Genomic DNA, 19158 nt, shown 5'->3' on the forward strand with positions numbered 1-19158 from the left:
TGTTAGGGGTTTCACGTTTTTCTTTTGCCTGTTATTATTGTTTATCTTGTTTGTCTTTCACCTGGATCGCCTGCCATTTCGGCATTTCCGTCATACATATTCATGAGCCCTCATTACCTGGCTCACTGGTTGCACGCGGGGCATGGTGACGGTGCCAGCCTTTGTTCCCGTGACTAACAACATGTGACTGGAGCAGCCTGCTGTATTGTTGCCTGTCGTTTGCATATTCTGAAGAGTGTGCCAGGACTGGGTGATAAGTACAGAGATGCACCCGGCTTTCATATTACCTCTTAAGCAGGAAAAATTACACAGCCCCTTGATTTTAATTCAGGCTTGGTTTTGGCACATCGCTAAAACGGCTCTTCAGCAACAAACGCTAATTCTGTAGCACATCGACAAACATGTTATGCTGATCAAGTGAATAACAAGCACAAACTGAGATACAATAGGACTAAACAACACAAAGATGAACACATGATTGTTTAGATTTAAAGTATGCCCATGAAAGAGCACAAGACCATGACACAAGCTTTAAATTAAATGAACCTTGTTCTAACCAGATACCTCACATCATGTTTTCAAGCAATTTGTGTCTGTCTACACTGAACGTAAAACAGCTGCATAATATCATACAATAATACACTCACTGAGCACTTTATTAGGAAAACTATAGTACTAATAATGTGGTCTTCTGCTTGTTGAAGCCCATCCGCCTCAAGGTTTGACATGTTGTGCTTTCTGAGGTGCTATTCTGCTCACTACAATTGTACAGAGTGTGCAGAAGTTTGCATAACCCATTTAATGTGTATAAGTTTCCACACCCCTTTCAGAATGTATACAAATTGCCTATACGTGATTAAATTTGTATGTAGTACTGCCCTTCAAAATCTACATAACTCAAAATGTACTCTTATTTGCACAAATCATACTGTTCAATAGTTTGCACCCCAATGGTTCTTCTTATGTTGCCTTCTTAAGCATCAATAATTGTTTTCACCTTTTGTAATAGTTGTGTATTAGTCCCACAATTGTCAAAATCTGGACATCATATATAGCCACTCTTGGGAATAACTCAAATGTGCAGAAAGGTTTTTTTTTTTTTTTCTTAAGAAAAGTGGACATCTTCACTGCTCAGGACAAAGCAGGGATTCATGAACATTTATTACAAAAACATTTATTGTTTTCTCGATGTCATTGATCATCGAGAAAACAACACACCATATTCGATTATTTTATATATATATATATATATATATATATATATATATATATATATATATATATATACGTATATGTGTATGTATATATGTATGTATATACATACACATCAGAGTGCCGCTCTCTAGATTATAGAAGCCTATTGATGAAATTACCCTCCTGAGTAGTATTGGATGTGTGTTTAATTTTTTTCCTGTCTGTTAGAACGCTACTTTTAAGGTCCTCACACCTCACCTAAATTAATGAATGGTTGTTCTTACTTTTAAATGCCTGTTTTATTAAAACAGTTGGATTCCTACTTGCCAATATATATGTTCTTAAAATGAGTGTTTTGGTGCAAGTTCCTGGGAAGTATGTGATTTCACTCGCAATTGGAGAGGAGTGTTATTAAATTGTGAGATATAGCTGCGATAAAATTATGACCTACTTTTGTAGACTGATGCTGTCTTGCACCCTAATTGGATAGAAGCTGTTTGCATTGACGGTGTCATGATAATTACCCTGCTTAGTTATTATAAGTATGTGTTTTTATTTCTTCCCTGTAAGTTTGATAAGGACTGCGTGTGTATTAGGTTTCTGAGAGATAAGCTGACTAACTCATCAAACAGGTCGTTCAACACGTGTACCTCTGATGTTGGGCTGAATCATGTGCTCTACATTACACGGAAGAGCAGATTTACTCTAATCTCTATCCTTGTATTGCTCTTTCCCAAAGAGGCAACACATTGTGTAATTTACTCTGCATGATACAGCAGTGTTTTTCAAGGAGATCAAAGTATAAAAATGTTGTCATAATATGCTATACTTTATACCAATATAAGTAAAATTTTTACTGAACTGAGCACATGTCTGTGATGAATTAATATTTTGTGCTGGTCAGGGACGTTTCAGAGTTTTCTGTGGTATTGATTTAAACAGGTCACTGAAACGATTTACCGGAAGCCATGCCGAGACCTGCTGAGAATGCACAGCAGGAAGGTGACTGTATAATGTTTCACTTGTGTGCTTGTCCTAGAGAAAGACAGAGCTATATGCAGCGATGAGTCCCAAAAATTGAAGAACAGATCAATTAGGAGGGAAAAATAAGCAAGGCGAATGGACAATCACATCTATCAGTGCTTATCCACAACAGACACGGCTGGTTCAGTTGAGGTGTTCTGTGTTTGGCATCACATGCAGGCAAGGTTACAGCCCCCTTGTGAACCCCTCCTTTTGTGAATTCTTTCAGTTTAATAAAGAGTTTATTGCTAGGAGAACATTTTTATTGATTGTGCTGTCCCTGGGAGGGTAATTTGAGATTTGTTGATCTTCCCTCGTTTCTGACTTTACCGTTGGGCATATGCTGTGTTGAGCTGGGAAGAGACGTCTGTGGGAGTAATATATTTCCGTCTGCCCAAGCATGGTGCTGTTGTAATGGCTGTTCTCCTTCCCTCAGCCTGCATAGGCTTCTAAGCTCATGCTCATCGGGTTAACAAACACTGTGCTTCTCTGTGCATTGGGGCAATATGTTGTTTAAAAACACTATCCCTTTTTGTGGTGTTTAACCTTTTGTTATTAGCATTGAAGTCATTGGATTCTAGTTTTATCCTGCAAATGATCTTTAAATGAATAGTTTACCCAAAAATGTCAGTTTGCTAGGAAATACGTCAACACAGGAAATATTTTAAAACAAGTTTGAGTGCCTTTTCTTACTGAAGACTTCCCTGTTATATCCCTGTTACAATTATTAACTTGGCATAACTGGTTGAGTGTGTGCTTGGAACAAGTCGACATCAGAAATGAAAGTAGACTGCTGGAAGCCCACACAGATACTGTCATTCATTGAAAATTTTTGTGTATCCAGAGCCATCTCTATCTCCCTCTCTTTCTCTGTTTTCCTATCCTCTTCCAACATTGGATTAATCCCTTTATCACTTAAGGACTTGGCATTCATTACACTTGCAGGCTCTTCATGTTTTAACAGACACATTGGAAACGTACCAAACACGAGTAATTGCACCTTAATGCATTCGTCTATTTTTTTATTTATTTTTTTTTTAAACAATTTTTGAAGTCTTAAACAAAATTAATGTGAGAAAGGTAGTGAGAATGAAGGATAAGAGCATGCTTGTTTCTGACCCTGCTGAGAGTGTCTAAATGGCTGGATTATTATCATAGTATCCCTTGTCTGTTAGGGCCTATGCTCTGCTAACCCTCCTCCCATATGCAGATTGTGTCTGGAGGCCTGTAGAGTGAAGTCTGACTCATTCAGAGTTCAGCCGCCTCTTACCAACCTTCCCATTTGGCTCTACTTGCGTTTCATTTAATCAGTATGCACTGCTCAGATAATTATGTAAACCATAGACAAGTGTATTAACAATCAACAATGTTTACTTTGCTCTCTCTGTAGCCCCTTATTTGAATGTATTTACCTCTTCTCTGATCTGTATTTGGCTATATGTCCTGTAGATGGCTTTGCAAGAGGCAACAGCAAACCCTAATCGCTTGTCTCGCTTTGGTAAGTGACGATGGAGAAATACAACTTCAATAATGAGATTAGGCACCGCATTAGCAATGATGATTGTTGTTGCTGAATGGTGTGCTGCTGTGTTGTTGCATTTCATTCAAAATCAATGATACATTGTTTAGGGGAGCTTTGTTCTTTAGTCGAACCGCTGAGCTAATGTTCCTCCGACTCATTTAAATGAGAGAAAGGCAATTTTACTGTAATCCCCCCCTTAACGCAGTTGATTTTGCTGCTCGATAGTGGGCTATTTTCCGAAACATGTCAAAGCCTCTCAGCACATTTAATTTATTAAATTCTGAGACGATGTAGTCAATCCTTAGATTCATCGCATTGTCCATACAATACAGGATTCTGACTTATTTTTTATATCCATTAGATTAGCTTTAAACCAATTTTTCTAGAGGGAAGTGGGTGTGTTAGGCATCTTAGAGAGAAAGAGAGAGACAAAAAAACTTTGTTTAAAGCAAATGTTTTTTCTTATGCCTATATTCATCTATTTGCAGACAGAACAAAGCTAATGGTTCTCTCATCAGAAGCACATAATGTGCACAATGCTGTCTGTGTTTACTATAGAGAATACAACCAAACTCACTGGAGTTTAAAGGCCTAGTTTATAGTAAAATCACATTCATTCTCACCTAATCTTTGAACATTCTCTTGTATGTGAGAATCCATTATTTATTTCGGTAAGTTCATCAAGATCGCACAGCTCCAAAAAATTACTATATTTTCTAAATATTAAAGAAGTTATTGCACAAAGGTACCACACAAAGTTAATATTTCAGTTTTGCTGTTACATTAAAGTTGTTATACCTACCAGCCCTCCCATCAGTTACACATGGTAATATGCTGGTAACCTGGGGCAAGGACTGGCTACTCTTAGCCATGTGACTACAAGCATGCCTACTTATTCCAGCCAAATTAGAGGACTTAATGAGAGAGAAAGCCAGGAGTCTACCCACTTCTTGGGAAAATAGGTTGCCATGCTCCTTTTCATTTACACGGCTGACCTTTTATGAGCACAATTAGCATTTAAAGAAAATGAAGGTTTTCTCACTCGCCCACATCACCTACAGCAAGCCTTTACTCTTAGAGATAATTGCAAAGTTGGATGAGCAATATGAAACTATTTTTGGGGAAAGGGAGATACAGTAGAGTACCAGACATCTGTAAAGTGGCAAAGTTTTAGTGGGAATGTTGTCTTTCACATGGCACAAATAAGCCCTCCATCTCAATCTGTCTGAATGGAAAGGAAAGCCATAAATATCAGGGACATTTCAATGACATAGTAAATTATGTGGGGGTATTTATTTCTCTGAATCACCTTGGAACTTCATTTTCTTGGCACCGTAAAACTTTGAACCTCAGCTGAGCTCCAAGAGCAATGCCGTATTAGGGCAAATTTACCTTGGAGAGCACTGACTCTATGCACCATTAAGTTAGCGAACTGATGAAAACTAAGTTGGAGTCAAGACCAACATGAATATTTCCCCTTGAATTGAGCTACCATAGATTTTTTAAAGGCCAATAAGCTCTTTATGCACTCTCAGATTGGCAGGATGCAGTAATGGGGAAATATGTTAGGAGTCTCTATGTGAATCACAAGTGTATTTCAGCCCACCAACTTAAAGCACAATAGCATCTGAAGCCATGGCCTCATTTAAACCCTGCTCTACCGTCTGCCTTCACTCACATCGCTGCGATATTTCACCAAATGAGAGGCAGCAGCATTATTTGTATTGATTGCTTAACGGATGGAAGCAGAGTCCTTGCATGCACTAAACCGATGTTTGTTGCTTGGTGAGCGATTAAGACAGATCACAATCTCCAGTTGGTACTCTGAAGCTAACTCTGGCCCTTGTGGACTTCATCTGTCTTTCAGAGGGTCATGTGTTTTCTCCTGTGACACTGATTGGGTGTTTATGTGTGTTTTATTTGCAGAATCTGATCAAGAACCTCCCTGAGCAGAAGGAGCTGAGTAGTCTGGCTGAGCTGAAGAATGAATACGAGGAGCTATGTGAGTCAGAGCAATTTGGCATTGTGGTGAGTTCCAAGCTCTTAGTACCCCTATCCACTGGCACAACCCAATGAGACTTGTAACCCATTTTTTACATATGTAATAGAGGTCTTCAACCCAACTCTATCCTGCAATTGGACACGATAAACCGCTAAGTTTGGGCTGGATTCGTTTCAGTTTTTCAAGTATAGGGCAAGTTAGGGGCTGTTCACATGTTTTCCGTCTGCATTGTTTTTCAATTATTATTATCTAAATGCACTGAATGGATGACTTTGTCTGTTGAATCACATCTTTTTTTTTTCTTCTTTTTTTCGTCTAGTTAAAAAGAACTTACGTTTTTATAAACACATCTCAGGACACCTCTGTTTTTAAATTTTTTCTTCCATTTTGCTCTTTTGTGCAGACAATACGGTTAAATGCTAAACCATTTAAAAATCAACGCATCCCGAAGAGGCTAATATACCGCATCATTGTAACTCCACGCAAATGCCAATACTAGCATTCACTGCCTCACTGAATTGTGAACATACCTGTGCAGAGTAAATATCAGATTTTGCACTTAAATTATTTATTTTCCGTTGGTTAAAAAGACTATATAACAGGCACTGACAGTTTTATTATTTTTGCTAGACTTAAATTCAATTTTATCATTAAAGACCTATGTATTGTGCTATTTAGGCTCATAGATCGCTTTTTAGGACTTTTTCTCCTGCTATTTTGAGTACTGTTTGGTGCATATCCATTCCCAACGAATAATCAAATAACCGTTCATGAACCCTCGCAATTATCCGAATACCCGGTTACCGTACACATCCCAATTAAAAGTGTAAAGATGATAATTAAAATTAATTAGTATGATAAAAATATGTTTTTATAACATGCTCTGAGGCATTGTGTTTGTTTTAGGCAGACTATTTAGTAACATAGTCGGTTACATTAACATTTGTCATTTAGATTTGCAGATAATCTAAACTCCAGCAATATTTGGATGGAAAAGGGGTATTTGACAAAAAAAGGCATTACAATTACCTATCGATTTTATCTTATTTTCTCTGCCTTTTCTTCCCCTCTTCCTCTGTATTTCTCTCTCCTTTGGCTCTAGCTTTGTATTTCTCCTCTACTTTAGTCACACTCCAATGCACAACCCTTCACACATCTCTGTTCCACTTCCTCCTCTTTCTCTCCTTCACTTCTCTCTCTCTCTCTCTGATACCAAAATCACGCTATTTTCCATTTCTGTTGTTGTTCACACCAATAGCTCTCTACTTCCGTGTGAAGGTTTTTGAGCTGAAAATCAGACTGGGAGGGGGCACCGGCAAATTAAGCACAGAGCGAGACAGAGAGTGAGATTGAGCAAGCTGGAGAAAGAAGACTGCCTTCAGGCTCCATGCAGGATCAGTGCTATTCAATATATAAAGAGACTCAGTAATGTATAATTAATAAGCCAGGCATATAAAGGGCATTTTTTATGATAAGTCAAATCTGGTAGCCTGGTTGTGACTGACAGAAGCTACGATTTTGATGAATAATAAAGAACGAGACAGAGCTTTATTTTACTACAAAGCATGATTAGGTTCCAGAGTTCTTAAAGTGGTAGGGCTTTTAGACTTTCCTATATTGACCAAATCCCATTAACGTTGGCCTCTGTCTTGACTTTGTCTCAAATATTTAAGCTACTTTATAGATCTGTTCTGCACAGTGCGCAAGTCTACACCTTATCTGACTTGCACCTGGTTTAAAGGAAAAATTCACACATTGATGCAAAATTCATCATTTACATTTACTATCTTGCTCTTTCATTGTATGGGAAAGCACATTACACTGTATCTTCACCTTTTGTGTTCTAGGGATGAAAGAAAGTCATGCGAGTTTAGAATGACGTAAGGGGTAATAAATTAAGACACAGTTTTTAATTTTAGGTGAACTATTCCTTTAAGCTCTCTAATAATTCCTTTTATACATTGGAACTTTGTATTGCACAGTTCTTTCTTGCTTGATGCATATGCATTCTTTCACTGATATTATGGCGCCTCTGACATGCGTGTCTTCGATAGCAGATTCTCATAAAAATCAATGCTGAGCAGGGTAACAGAATGTCTCCCTCTCGCTCTGTGTTGTGTCTTTCACTACATGTGTCTTTTGAGGGTGTAATGAAGTGCACTGTGACAGCCTCCTCCTGTGACTGAGCTCAAAGCAGGTAATATACAGGCAGCACCTCATCAACAGTACCTCACACGGCTCCTCTGGGAAATAAGTCTCTCTCAGCTCCTTTCACTCCAGAGCTGTCACCAACTCACCCTCTTTTACTGTTATTTCCTCTTACACAGAGAAATCAAATCTGGGGGTGCAGGGAGGAGGTGGTGTAGGGCAGCACACGGGGGCGTGGAGCCGACTTGATTTTATTGTATTTTTTTGATCGCAACTTGCTCATACAGATGAATAAATGTGAGCGGTAATAGAACATCCTGCATGTGTTTCTGGGCTGCCTGCGAGCGCCGGATTATGCAGAAATCTTTAGCGAGAGTGTCTGAGGTTGCCCTTCTTTACATGCAGCCCATGTAGGATCCTTGTTGTTGTTGTTTTTTGTCTGCACACTCCTTCCTCAACTCCTTGGTGACTTTTTACTGAAATGTCAACTGACTCCAGCCCCAGATCCTTTAATGTTGTTACTAATATTGTGTACTATATATGTGCTATATATACAGTACATATGTGTATTTATACAATGATCAACCACAACATTAAAACCATCTGCCTAATATTGAGTAGGTCCCCCTCGTGCCGCCAAAACAGCGCCAACCCACATCTCAGAGTCGATATACAGTATACACCGCTCACCACCACTTTATTAGGTACATATGTACACCTACTTATTTTTGCAATTATCTAATCAGCAAATCATGTGGCAGTAGTGCATTGCATAAAACCATGGTAAGAACAGAAAGCTGAGGCTGCAGTGGGCACATGCTGACCAAAACTGGACCGTTAAAGACTGCAGCCTCAGCTTTCTGTTCTTGGCTGACAAAAGTGGAACCCGACGTGGTCTTCTGCCATTGTATCCCATCCGCCTCAAGGTTCGACGAGGTTTGGAGTAGTTATCCAAGTTGCCGTAGCATTTCTGTTTGCTCAAACCAGTCTGGTCATTCTCCGTTGACCTTTCTCATCAACAAGATGTTTCCGTCTGTAGATCTGCTGCTCACTGGATGTTTTATTTTTTTTATTTTTATTTTTTTGTTACCCTTGTGAGTAAACTCTAGAGACTGTTGTATTCTGACAAACAGTATAACATCATTTCCAGTACATTGTATTACATTACTCCGTGATATGATAACAGAAGATATTTGATATGATAATTAAGGATGTGTTTAATTTAAGTCGTTTTCTGCCCATTTCAGATGAGCTCAGTGAAGATGCTGCGTCCTCGGTTGAATGGGATCCTGTTCAAGCTGACGTTTGAGGAGCAGGTGAACAATATCCGGCCAGATATCATGAACGTGGCAATCGCCTGCGAGGAGGTGAAGAAAAGTGAGGGTTTCAGCATGTTGCTGGAGATGGTGCTGCTGATCGGGAATTACATGAATGCTGGCTCCCGAAATGCTCAGACGTTTGGCTTCAACATCAGCTTCCTTTGCAAGGTAATACTTTAATAAAAATGTATTATATATACATATAAATTGTTTAGCGAAAATATTATGACCACTCACAGATGAAGCAAATAACATTTATGATCTACTAACAAGGCCATATGTCAAGGTCTGGTAGATTAGATGGTAAGCAAAGTGATGTGATGAAGTGATAGCACCAGGATGGACTGTGGGAAGACGACAAGCCGGTGGAGGGAGTGTGATGCTCTGGGCAGTGGTCTGCTGGGAAACCCTGGGTACGGCCATTCATCTGGATGTCAGTTTGACTCGTGCCACTAACCTAAAAATCGTTGCAGGCCAGATACACCGCTCAATGGCAGTGGCCTCTTTCAGCAGGATAATGTGCCCTGCCACATAGTTTGGGAATGGTTTGAGGAACATGATGAAGATTTCAAGGTGTTGCCCTGTCCTCCAGATTCCACAGATCTCAATACGATTGGATCAACATGTCAGATTTATGGCGGATTCACCTCGCAACTTACAAGACGTGAAGGATCTTCTGCTAACTTCTTGGTGCCAGATACCACAGGACAACTTCAGGAGTCTTGTAGAGTCCATGCCTCTGTCTGTTTACATGCCATAAAATCATTGGATATGCTGACAGCTTAGGGTTATTGTTACAGTGAGATTGCTCCTCACTGTTAGGAAAGCATGTTGCTGCTATTCTAACACATTAAACAGCCGTTTTCCAGTGGAATTTGTTTAAAAATAGGATCAAATGGGTAGATAAAATGTATTTATAGCTTTATTGGCAAGATATACTTAAGTGTACTGTACATTGACAATGCATTATTAGACACTACAGATATAAAACATATGGCTGAAGTTTAATTTGCTGAAGTTTAAAATCTCTAAATTATTATTTTCTCAGAATGCTGTTCAGTCTAATATACCTGTCTGCAGCTTGCTGAATGGCCAAACTTTCACATGCAGTGATTCTCTTTCACGGTTCTGCTTTAGAAACTGGTCATTCAACAGTAGTTACACATTTACAGGTGATGCGAAGAGATACAGCAGCTTGCCCTGATTCAAGCTAAGTCTCCGTTCTCTGTGCATTAAATCCACTCCTGTGTTTATAATGCTGTGGGCACATGTTGCATATGACGAAACATGCACTGTTCCACACAAATAGTTTATGTGCTAGGATATGCAGTTGTGTTGAGTGTCTAACTCCTGAAAATGTATATATGGCAATTTTATATGCCACTGTAAACAGCAAAAGAGTCAGTGGAGCACTTTGCCCTTTTTTAGCCAATCAGAGAACATGTTCTGCCTTTCTGTCTTCTACATATTCATGTTTGCTGAAATCCAGTTGGCTGACGAAGAACATGTTTTTGGAGTGATGGCATGTTTTTGAAGTGATAGTGGTGGTCTAAGTCTAGTGGAAGTTAGCAAAACTGACAGAATTGCTTTCAACTCCTTTAACCTGAGAACATTAAGTCACTTTGCTATATGACAAAGTAAAATACAAATTATGTGTTTAGAGCCATTTTCTAAGTTGAAATACTCATGAAATTGATATGGGTATCAGGTGCAATAGCTGTTTTGGATATAGTGAAAGGTGACAGTTTAGGAACATGCAATTCTACACTTCCACCTCTGCTAGAATGCATTATACTGGGGAATATCATCATCTCTAAATTTATGAGTTTCTTCACAGGTTATTTATGAAGCCTGCAGGTAAGCCTTCCTACATGAAGCATTAAAACTGTAACCAGAATGTGTATGAAAACTGTAACTGCTGTTGTTATGTGTATGTAAGATGGACATCTGGCTGTGTGTTTTACAAGCTGATTTGGATGGTGAAGCCATTTGGTCCCGCTGTGAAATACAGCCCCCCTGTGTTCCCAGGCAGCCAGAACTACACCGTCACTCTCAGTTGCATCTCTTTGCTGGCCTTGTCATCTACTCAGAGGCATCCCAGATGCTGCTGGGACACAATTGTCCCAACCACAGGGGTTTAAGCTGGAGCCAGTTGTGGGACAGCTGAATGGTTGTTTTTACCTCTCGTTTTTTCAGTTATTTAATGTTGAGCACTGATGGACCCGTTTCTGAACGCTATTGAGTCACTGAATTACAGATTGATCTGGAAAGTAATTTAAAAAGCTGAGGCAATTTCATTTAACAGTTGTATAGTGAGATTTTTAATCAATGTTCGTTTTTACGCCACTCTCTGAAACACCTCATTACCACCTCGCATTTGTGCTTGTAAACATTCGAGCCCCTGATGAACATTTCGCATTCTGTTAAAGTGTGCTTGCATGCAAATTGGAACTTGATTAAAAATGAAGATGGAGTTTGTGTTGTCAAAAACAGCATGCACATCCACATTTAATGTAAGATTGTCATTCAGCTCCTAAGTTTTACATATATTTATGTTCTTTGCCACAGCTAGTCTTTGCTCTCATGGATACACACCAGGCTACAATAAGTATTTGGACACTCAATTCACACTTAAAAATGTATGATTCTCTTTGCATGAATATCAAACAAAGTGTTTTATATATATATATATATATATATATATATATATATATATATATATATATATATATATATATATATATGTATGTATGTATATGCATGTATGTCTCAAAAGACAATTTTATTTTTGCACCTTATGAGGTCAACTGTAGGTTTTGCAGCGCCTAGAATGACTTAGTAGGCCAAACCTTGCGTGACAATCCTTGCCACAGTAATTGCAAGTGAATGCGGTTACAGCTCCAGAGGTATTCGCTGCTTTTTCTTTGCGTTGCTCCCTCTTGGTCTGCCAGACAGAGTGTCTTTTCTCCTCACCTCTCCTGAGACATATTTTCACAGCCTGCTGCCAGCAGAGTATGTCGCCGGCAGTTTGCTCCCAGTCAACCGGGTTGATATCGCAGCTCTTCATATCCCATTTACAGACATCTTTGAAGCGCAGGACTGGGCGACCAGTGTCTCGTGTGCCTGCTCGCCGTACAAGACATCCTTGGGTATCCTGCCATCCTGCATGCGACGCACATGTCCAAGCCATCTCAGGCACCTTTGACTGAGTAGAGAGTACATGCTAGGAATGTTGGCCATGTTGAGGACCGAGGTGTTGGGAATGCGATCTTGCCATCTAATACCGAGGATGTGCCTGAGACAGCGGAGGTGGAATGTGTTTAGACGGTGTTCTTGATGGGCGTATATTGCCCAAGATTCAGACCCATAGAGGAGGGTGCTAAGGACACTTTTGTGTTGAGCGTTAGGGATTTGTTCTCCCATACTCTTTTGGTCAGCCTGAACATAGCTGTAGATGCCTTCCCAATGCGCTTGTCAATCTCTGTGACAAGGGAGAAATTGCAGGTGATGGTGGAACCCAAGTAGGTGAAGTCCTGAACAGCTTCCTGAGTGTAGCTGCCAATGTTTATGGAAGGTGTGTCTCTGACATCCTGGCCCATGACATTGGTCTTTTTCAGATTGATTTTCAGGATGAAGTTGTTGCAGGCATTGGCAAAGTGGTCGATGAGTGTTTGCAGGCCATGTTCTGTGTGGGCTGTCAGCACGACATCATCAGCGAATAGAAGTTCTCTGATGAGGACATTGCGGACTTTGGTTTTGGATCTGAGACGTCCAAGATTGAAGAGTTTGCCATCAGATCTTGTATGGAGAAAGACTCCCTCTTCTGCTGTCCCAAAGGCATGTGTGAGCACAAGTGAGAAAAAAGTTTCAAACAGTGTTGGGGAGAGCACGCACCCCTGCTTTACACCACTGAGTATAGGAAATGCCTCTGAGGTGGTGCCACTGTGCTGTATTGTTTCTTTAGTGTTGTCATGGAAAGAGGAGATGACTGCCAGCAGTTTTGGTGGGCAGCCGATCAATTTGAGCAATTTAAAAAGGCTTCCCCTACTGATGAGGTCAAAGGCCTTTGTAAGATCATTGAATGCCAAGTACAGGGGCATTCTCTGTTCTCGACATTTCTCCTGTAGCTGACGCAAGGAGAAGAGTCTATTGTGGACTTTCCTGCTCTGAAGCCACACTGCGAACCTCAGGATATGTCCTCTCTGCTAGTGACTAATATATATATATATATAATTATTTTTTATATAGCACAGAACCTTCTTTTTTAAGCAAAACATTTTGAAAAGTGTGTTTGGTTTCAAATTATACAATAATGGGTATATTGTTTAAAATAAAGATAGTATTAGGACACTTTCAGATTTTGTGGAACATGTATAGTTAATGTGACTACACCTGTGGTTGCTTTGCTACCTATGTGACCTTTTTGGGAACTGACTACATACATCCAATAAATATCAACCAGTTGCTTAAAACAGGGTTTCCGCGGGGCATTAAAAGTCATTAAATGGATTTTGCAAAAATGAAGGCCTTAAATAGCATTAAAAAGCATTAAATGTTATTCCTACAGGCATTAAAAAAATTTAGATAGTTTTGAAAAAATAATATTACCAATTTATTTTAAATATAGCCTTCACAATTAATAACTTTGATTTGCTGTTGCAAAATATGTACATTAGTGTGATTAACACACGGATCCAGTTTGGTTTGCCTGACAATTGACATAATGCCGGATGTTTTGACAGCGGCGGGCTGGGACCTGGAGTAGTTAGAACAGAGATTGTAAATTTAGTAAAATTGCAAAGAAATGGGTAAGTGCAAATTCCAGCAAAAGTGGCTATAAGACAAATAATTTAGGACGTGGTTGTTTACATGGTTGGTTGTCAACATGGAGCCATTAAATCTCATATGCAGTCTGACCACAAATCAGCTGTAAAAGGCAGACATCAATTAACTATCGCCGCAACTACTACTACCACCACAACTGCTGTTGTAGTGACCACCACTTCTACCGAAGGAAAATCGATCGTCCTTTGAGCAGCATTTGGTTCGAAAGCGACGCTGCAAGCAGAGGTGCAGCACCACTCATACGCATCAAATTAAGGTGTTTCTGAGTTGTTCCAGGGAATGTTTCCTGATTCGCAAATAGCCAAATCTTTCACATGTGGAAAGGACAAAACCAGCTACATTTTAAAATGTGGACTTGCCCCATACATCAAAATAAACTGATTTCTGCGATTAACAATGTAGCGTCAGCCAGGACCATATATAGGATCTACCTTGATGAAGAGAGGAGCAAGAGAGAGGGTGCCATGCGTGGACTTAAGAGAAAAGCTTTGGAAGATGAGCTGGAATAACTGAAATAGAAAAGGGAGGTGTTGATGGAGATGTGGGCCAGCCTTCAGAATGATGTCGATCAACTAGCTGAGCCAGGCCAAAAACAAATCTAACACACTCATGGCTCAAATGATTACAAAATCTAATACTATGAGGAGATACAAGAACAAATGCAGTGAATTTAAAAATGTTGAGTCAGAGTTGGAACTAAACGTGAGCGAACTAAGGCACATGGATTAATTCTCTTATTTACACAAAGTTAAAACTGTCATTTCATAGCACTTGAATTTTGCACACATTAATTTCCAGCCTTAAGAAGTTCAGAGTTTTTCCTTCACTGTCCAGATTGATAGAATTTGGGGTTATAGTTGAAGGAGGTCACGTGTATTTGATGGTGGTACAATTTACACAAACAGAAACATTATGGCTTTTTTTCCAGTCATGGACTGATTTTTCAGTATGCCTATAGCATTCAATATCTAGTTGATTGGTACTATGTTAAATTAAATTTGACATATCTGCAAATACATTTTTATATTTTAAGCTGTCTCCTGAGCCATTTCTAATTCAGTTCAGAGTGATACAGTTTATTTAAATTATGTAGATTGTCTCAAATATCCAAGATTATCATCATTGCATCATTGTCAGATTGAATGGTTACAATTGGGACATGGACTTTTTAAAAATGTATCAGTATATATATATATATATATATATATATATATATGTGTGTGTGTGTATATGTATGTGTGTGTATGTATATATATATATATATATATATATGTGTGTGTGTGTATATGTATGTGTGTGTGTATGTATATATATATATATATATATATATATATATATATATATATATATATATATATATATATATATGTGTGTATACGTGGTTAGTCATGGGTCATGTTTGGGTCATAAAAAATGGCATTAAAAAGCATTAAATTAGATTTGATAATACCTGCAGAAAACCTGTTAAAAGTAATTGACAAAATGGGTAAGGAAAGTTAGTTCTGAGAAAAGTTTTTGCATAATTTTTTTGCAGCAGCAATTTTAGTTTTTTTGTGATTTTATTGTTTGTGTCCACTACTGTTGTCACGGTACCAAAATTTCAGTAGTCGGTACCAATACCAGTGAAATTTCACGGTACCCGATACCATTTTCGGTACCAAAGCAAAAACAGGTTACTACAGTCTACAAAACATTAGCAGCAGAACTAAGAATATAAATATGCCATTGAGCAACACTTTAATTTAAATGTATTATTTATTAATTATAACAAAACTGAACAATATATGCTTAAGTATGTTTGATCACTTATATAAGATTTGCTTCAACTTTTACTTGACGTTTTTACCAAGTACTAAAAAACCCCCGAAATAAACAAGCATACAATAGAATTAATAAAAAACTATTTCCAAACTAATGTGCAAAGTGCTCTCGTATTAATAAAGCTGCATATTGCCAATTTTCTTCATGATAAGAAATGCACAGTGACATATATTATGATTAAATAAGTCGCAAGCAATCGCGCTCTAATCTAGCTGCATTAAGTGTGCGCGCTCGAGGGAGGAGCGACCGAGGCAGAGTCTCTCTCAGCCGGTGAAGTTTCAATCTCTCCCCCTGAGATCGGGACATTCGCGCAAGTCATAGAAGAGGCACCGACCACGCAGAGAAATGCCAGTTTCTAAGTTAATAGTTATTAACATGACCTGCTTCTGTATTATTTGAACTTTAATAAAGCTATAACACATTAAATATAACTGAATTTTTAACGCCGGGATGTTTCCTTTAAAGAGCTCCGGCTCCGCTTATTCCAAAACGAGACTGCTTGTGAATTTACTTTTTTTTTTTTTTTTTTTATATATTTAATTCCCTAATACTTTGGGATCTACATAAGAAGAAGCTGTGAAAGTTTAGAGTGCATCTGGACTGTGAACTGTGTAATTCTTCCTCTCCTCCGTCAGGCGTGAACTGCAGTGCTGCTCTTGTGCGTCATTAGTTTAATATGATTTCATTTTACGTTAAATGAGATCAAACGACTATTCAACAAAGAACATTTTTCTCATCATTTTTTTTATTTTTGACGTTGCCGATAACGCAGCTTTGCTTGTTGCCATCTTTTGCTTGTTGTGAGAGTTCAAAAGTTCCCGACTCTGCAGGGGTACCGGGTAGACCCGTTACTCGGTACTTCGGTACCTTCAGAAATTCTGGTACCGACTTGGTACCGGGGTACCGGTATTTTTGACAACACTAGTGTCCACTGTAGCTCAGGCTTATATGATTACGTTTGTACCATATTATATTTTTCGTGATTTAAGTGTGGGGTCTTTGTAGGTGACATGGACATTAGGTGGCTAGTTTTCTCTTTTTTATGTTTTGTGCTGGATGGTGTTATGGCCCAAAGGGTGGACACCCCTAACGTGTGACCCTGCCCTGAGCATGGGCAACTGAGTGGGAGAGGATCCAGTGGCCATCAGAGTTAGTTGTTTGGCAATATTTTCTCTGACCTCTGTATAAATCCTGTCCTTGGGTCTCACAGTAGCGGACTAACCTACACTAGGCTTTGTTCCGAAGTGCCAACAGGGTAGACATTTCTTTTGCTCTTATCTGTTTTGCTCTGCCTGTGTGTGGTGTGCCCTTAAAGGGATGGTTCACCCAAAAATGAAAATTATCTCATCATTCCCTCATGCCAACCCAGATGTGTATGACTTTTTTCTTCTTTCTTTTTACACAAGACTACAGTGGTTATAAATATCTTCTGTTGCGTTATGTTGGTGAGAAACAGATAAATATTGAAGTTGTGTTATACTATCAATTCTCCCTTCCCTCTAGGCGGTGATATGTATGAAGAATTTGAATCAGCAAAAACAAAATTAGAAGAATGTTAAAGTGAAAGTGAAAGTAAAAATGCAGCTCGGTAGAAAAAAAAAGACTTAAATATTCATATTTTTCTCACCCAAACATTAAAAAAAATCATTGTTTGTGTTCAGCAGAAGGAAGAAAGTCACAAACATCTGGGATGGCATGAGTGTGAATAAATGATGAGAGAATTAACATTTTTAAGCAGCTCTGTCATAAATTCAAGGTTTATGTCAGACATTATGTTGACAGTGTTGATGTAGTGCATGTAATTTCTGCGACACTAGTGCCACCAAACGGAAATGCAAAAATTGGGCCACAGACATGCACTGTTAACTGTTTTCAAGAAAATTTACCAATGAATGGCTTACATATAGTTGACTCTGCATATTATGCTGGGATTGTAGGAATTATTTAAACTCCAAAAAAAGTTATATATACTTCAGCTTTAAGATCCTTCATGAGACACCTTTCTTTCAAGCTTTCTTTCATTCTTTCTTTCAAACTTTCTTTCAAGCTTATTTTCAAGCTTTAATGTATAGCATTTACATTTGTCAGGCTCACATTTATGGAATATTAGTGAAGTGCCTGTAGTGCAGACAGCGTTTTGCTTGAGTACTGATTAGGCTATTGATAGACAAACAGAAATGCCCACATTCTCAATCAGTTCAGTCAAGTAAATGGCCCCCTACGTGGCAGACCTCAGCTCGCCGACAAGCTCATCAGTGAGGGCCGGTCGTGGGCTGACCCGTTATCCACAACTCTATTTGTCGCACTCGATGTGGATCTAATTTGCATATTTCAGAAGCTTTTTACTGGTAACATGGTTGTTAACTCTGACTGTAGCCAATTTGAAAAATCATAGCTGTATTTAAGCCCCTCTACTTGTCTTCATCTGGTATTATCAAAGAAACATCTCACCATTTCCACCACTGCCAGTGAGCTTTGTAGTTTTTTTATTTGTTTTTCTGGTCTGCAATGTTGGTGTTTCCCACTCCTCATTAGAGAAGCACTGCTTTGTCAATTTTCAGTCAGTGGCATACCAAATAATTCAACTGATTCCTGCGGTTCTAAGCACAGATGTCACTCCACTCAGACAGAATTTACAAGATATATTTGTGGCGAGCAGGTGGGCGTGGCCGAGTGATGAGGAGGGACAGCTGGGGTAGAATGATCACTATCAGCCTGGAGATAAAGAGGGGCTGGAGCCACAGTTTGAGAGAGAAAGAGATGCACAAAGCCTGTCTGTGTGTGTCATTATGTTTATATGTTGCTGGATGAAAAGTAGTGTGTGTTTTAATGTGTTTCTGAAAAGCATTAACTCCATTAAATGTCTTATGTGGATTGTTCACCTGGCTCCTGCTTCATAAGAAAGGCAGATGTCTGCCACATTGGTGACAAAACCCGGGATTGGAGATGGAAGACACTGTCCTGGAGCACTCACTGCTGGCTGAGTGTTACGACTTCATGGAGACGATCAATCCGGTAGTGCTGGAGCAGATCGTCAGCTGGTGACCGAAAAGGCTGGCTGCGTGGGTCCAGTGCCATCGCCTGGGGACCGTGTGGGCAGCATGTTCAGGAGCTAGAGTTTCTCTCTCTCTCTCTCTCTCTCTCTCTCTCTCTCTCTCTCTCTCTCTCTCTCTCTCTCTCTCTCTCTCTCTCTCTCTCTCTCTCTCTCTCTCTCTCTCTCTCTCTCTCTCTCTCCCTTCCCACCCTTCTTAAGAAAGGCAGAGGTCTGCCACAATATTTAATGC

The 19158-nt window shown here is 39.2% G+C and overlaps 1 protein-coding gene across 5 annotated transcripts in view; it reads left to right on the forward strand.

Moving 5' to 3' along the window:
• The window catches only part of LOC127659387 (protein diaphanous homolog 2-like), a 609426-nt gene that overhangs the window by 349701 nt on the left and 240567 nt on the right, over positions 1 to 19158 (forward strand). For all 5 annotated transcript variants that reach the window (XM_052149176.1, XM_052149179.1, XM_052149180.1 and 2 more), the window contains 2 exons: positions 5666 to 5767; positions 9137 to 9376. In XM_052149176.1, the coding sequence (XP_052005136.1) occupies positions 5666 to 5767; positions 9137 to 9376 (342 nt within the window). The remainder of the gene's footprint in view (positions 1 to 5665; positions 5768 to 9136; positions 9377 to 19158) is intronic.

This window comes from Xyrauchen texanus, chromosome 19 (genome assembly GCF_025860055.1).
Source record: "Xyrauchen texanus isolate HMW12.3.18 chromosome 19, RBS_HiC_50CHRs, whole genome shotgun sequence".
Taxonomy (NCBI): Eukaryota; Metazoa; Chordata; class Actinopteri; order Cypriniformes; family Catostomidae; genus Xyrauchen; species Xyrauchen texanus.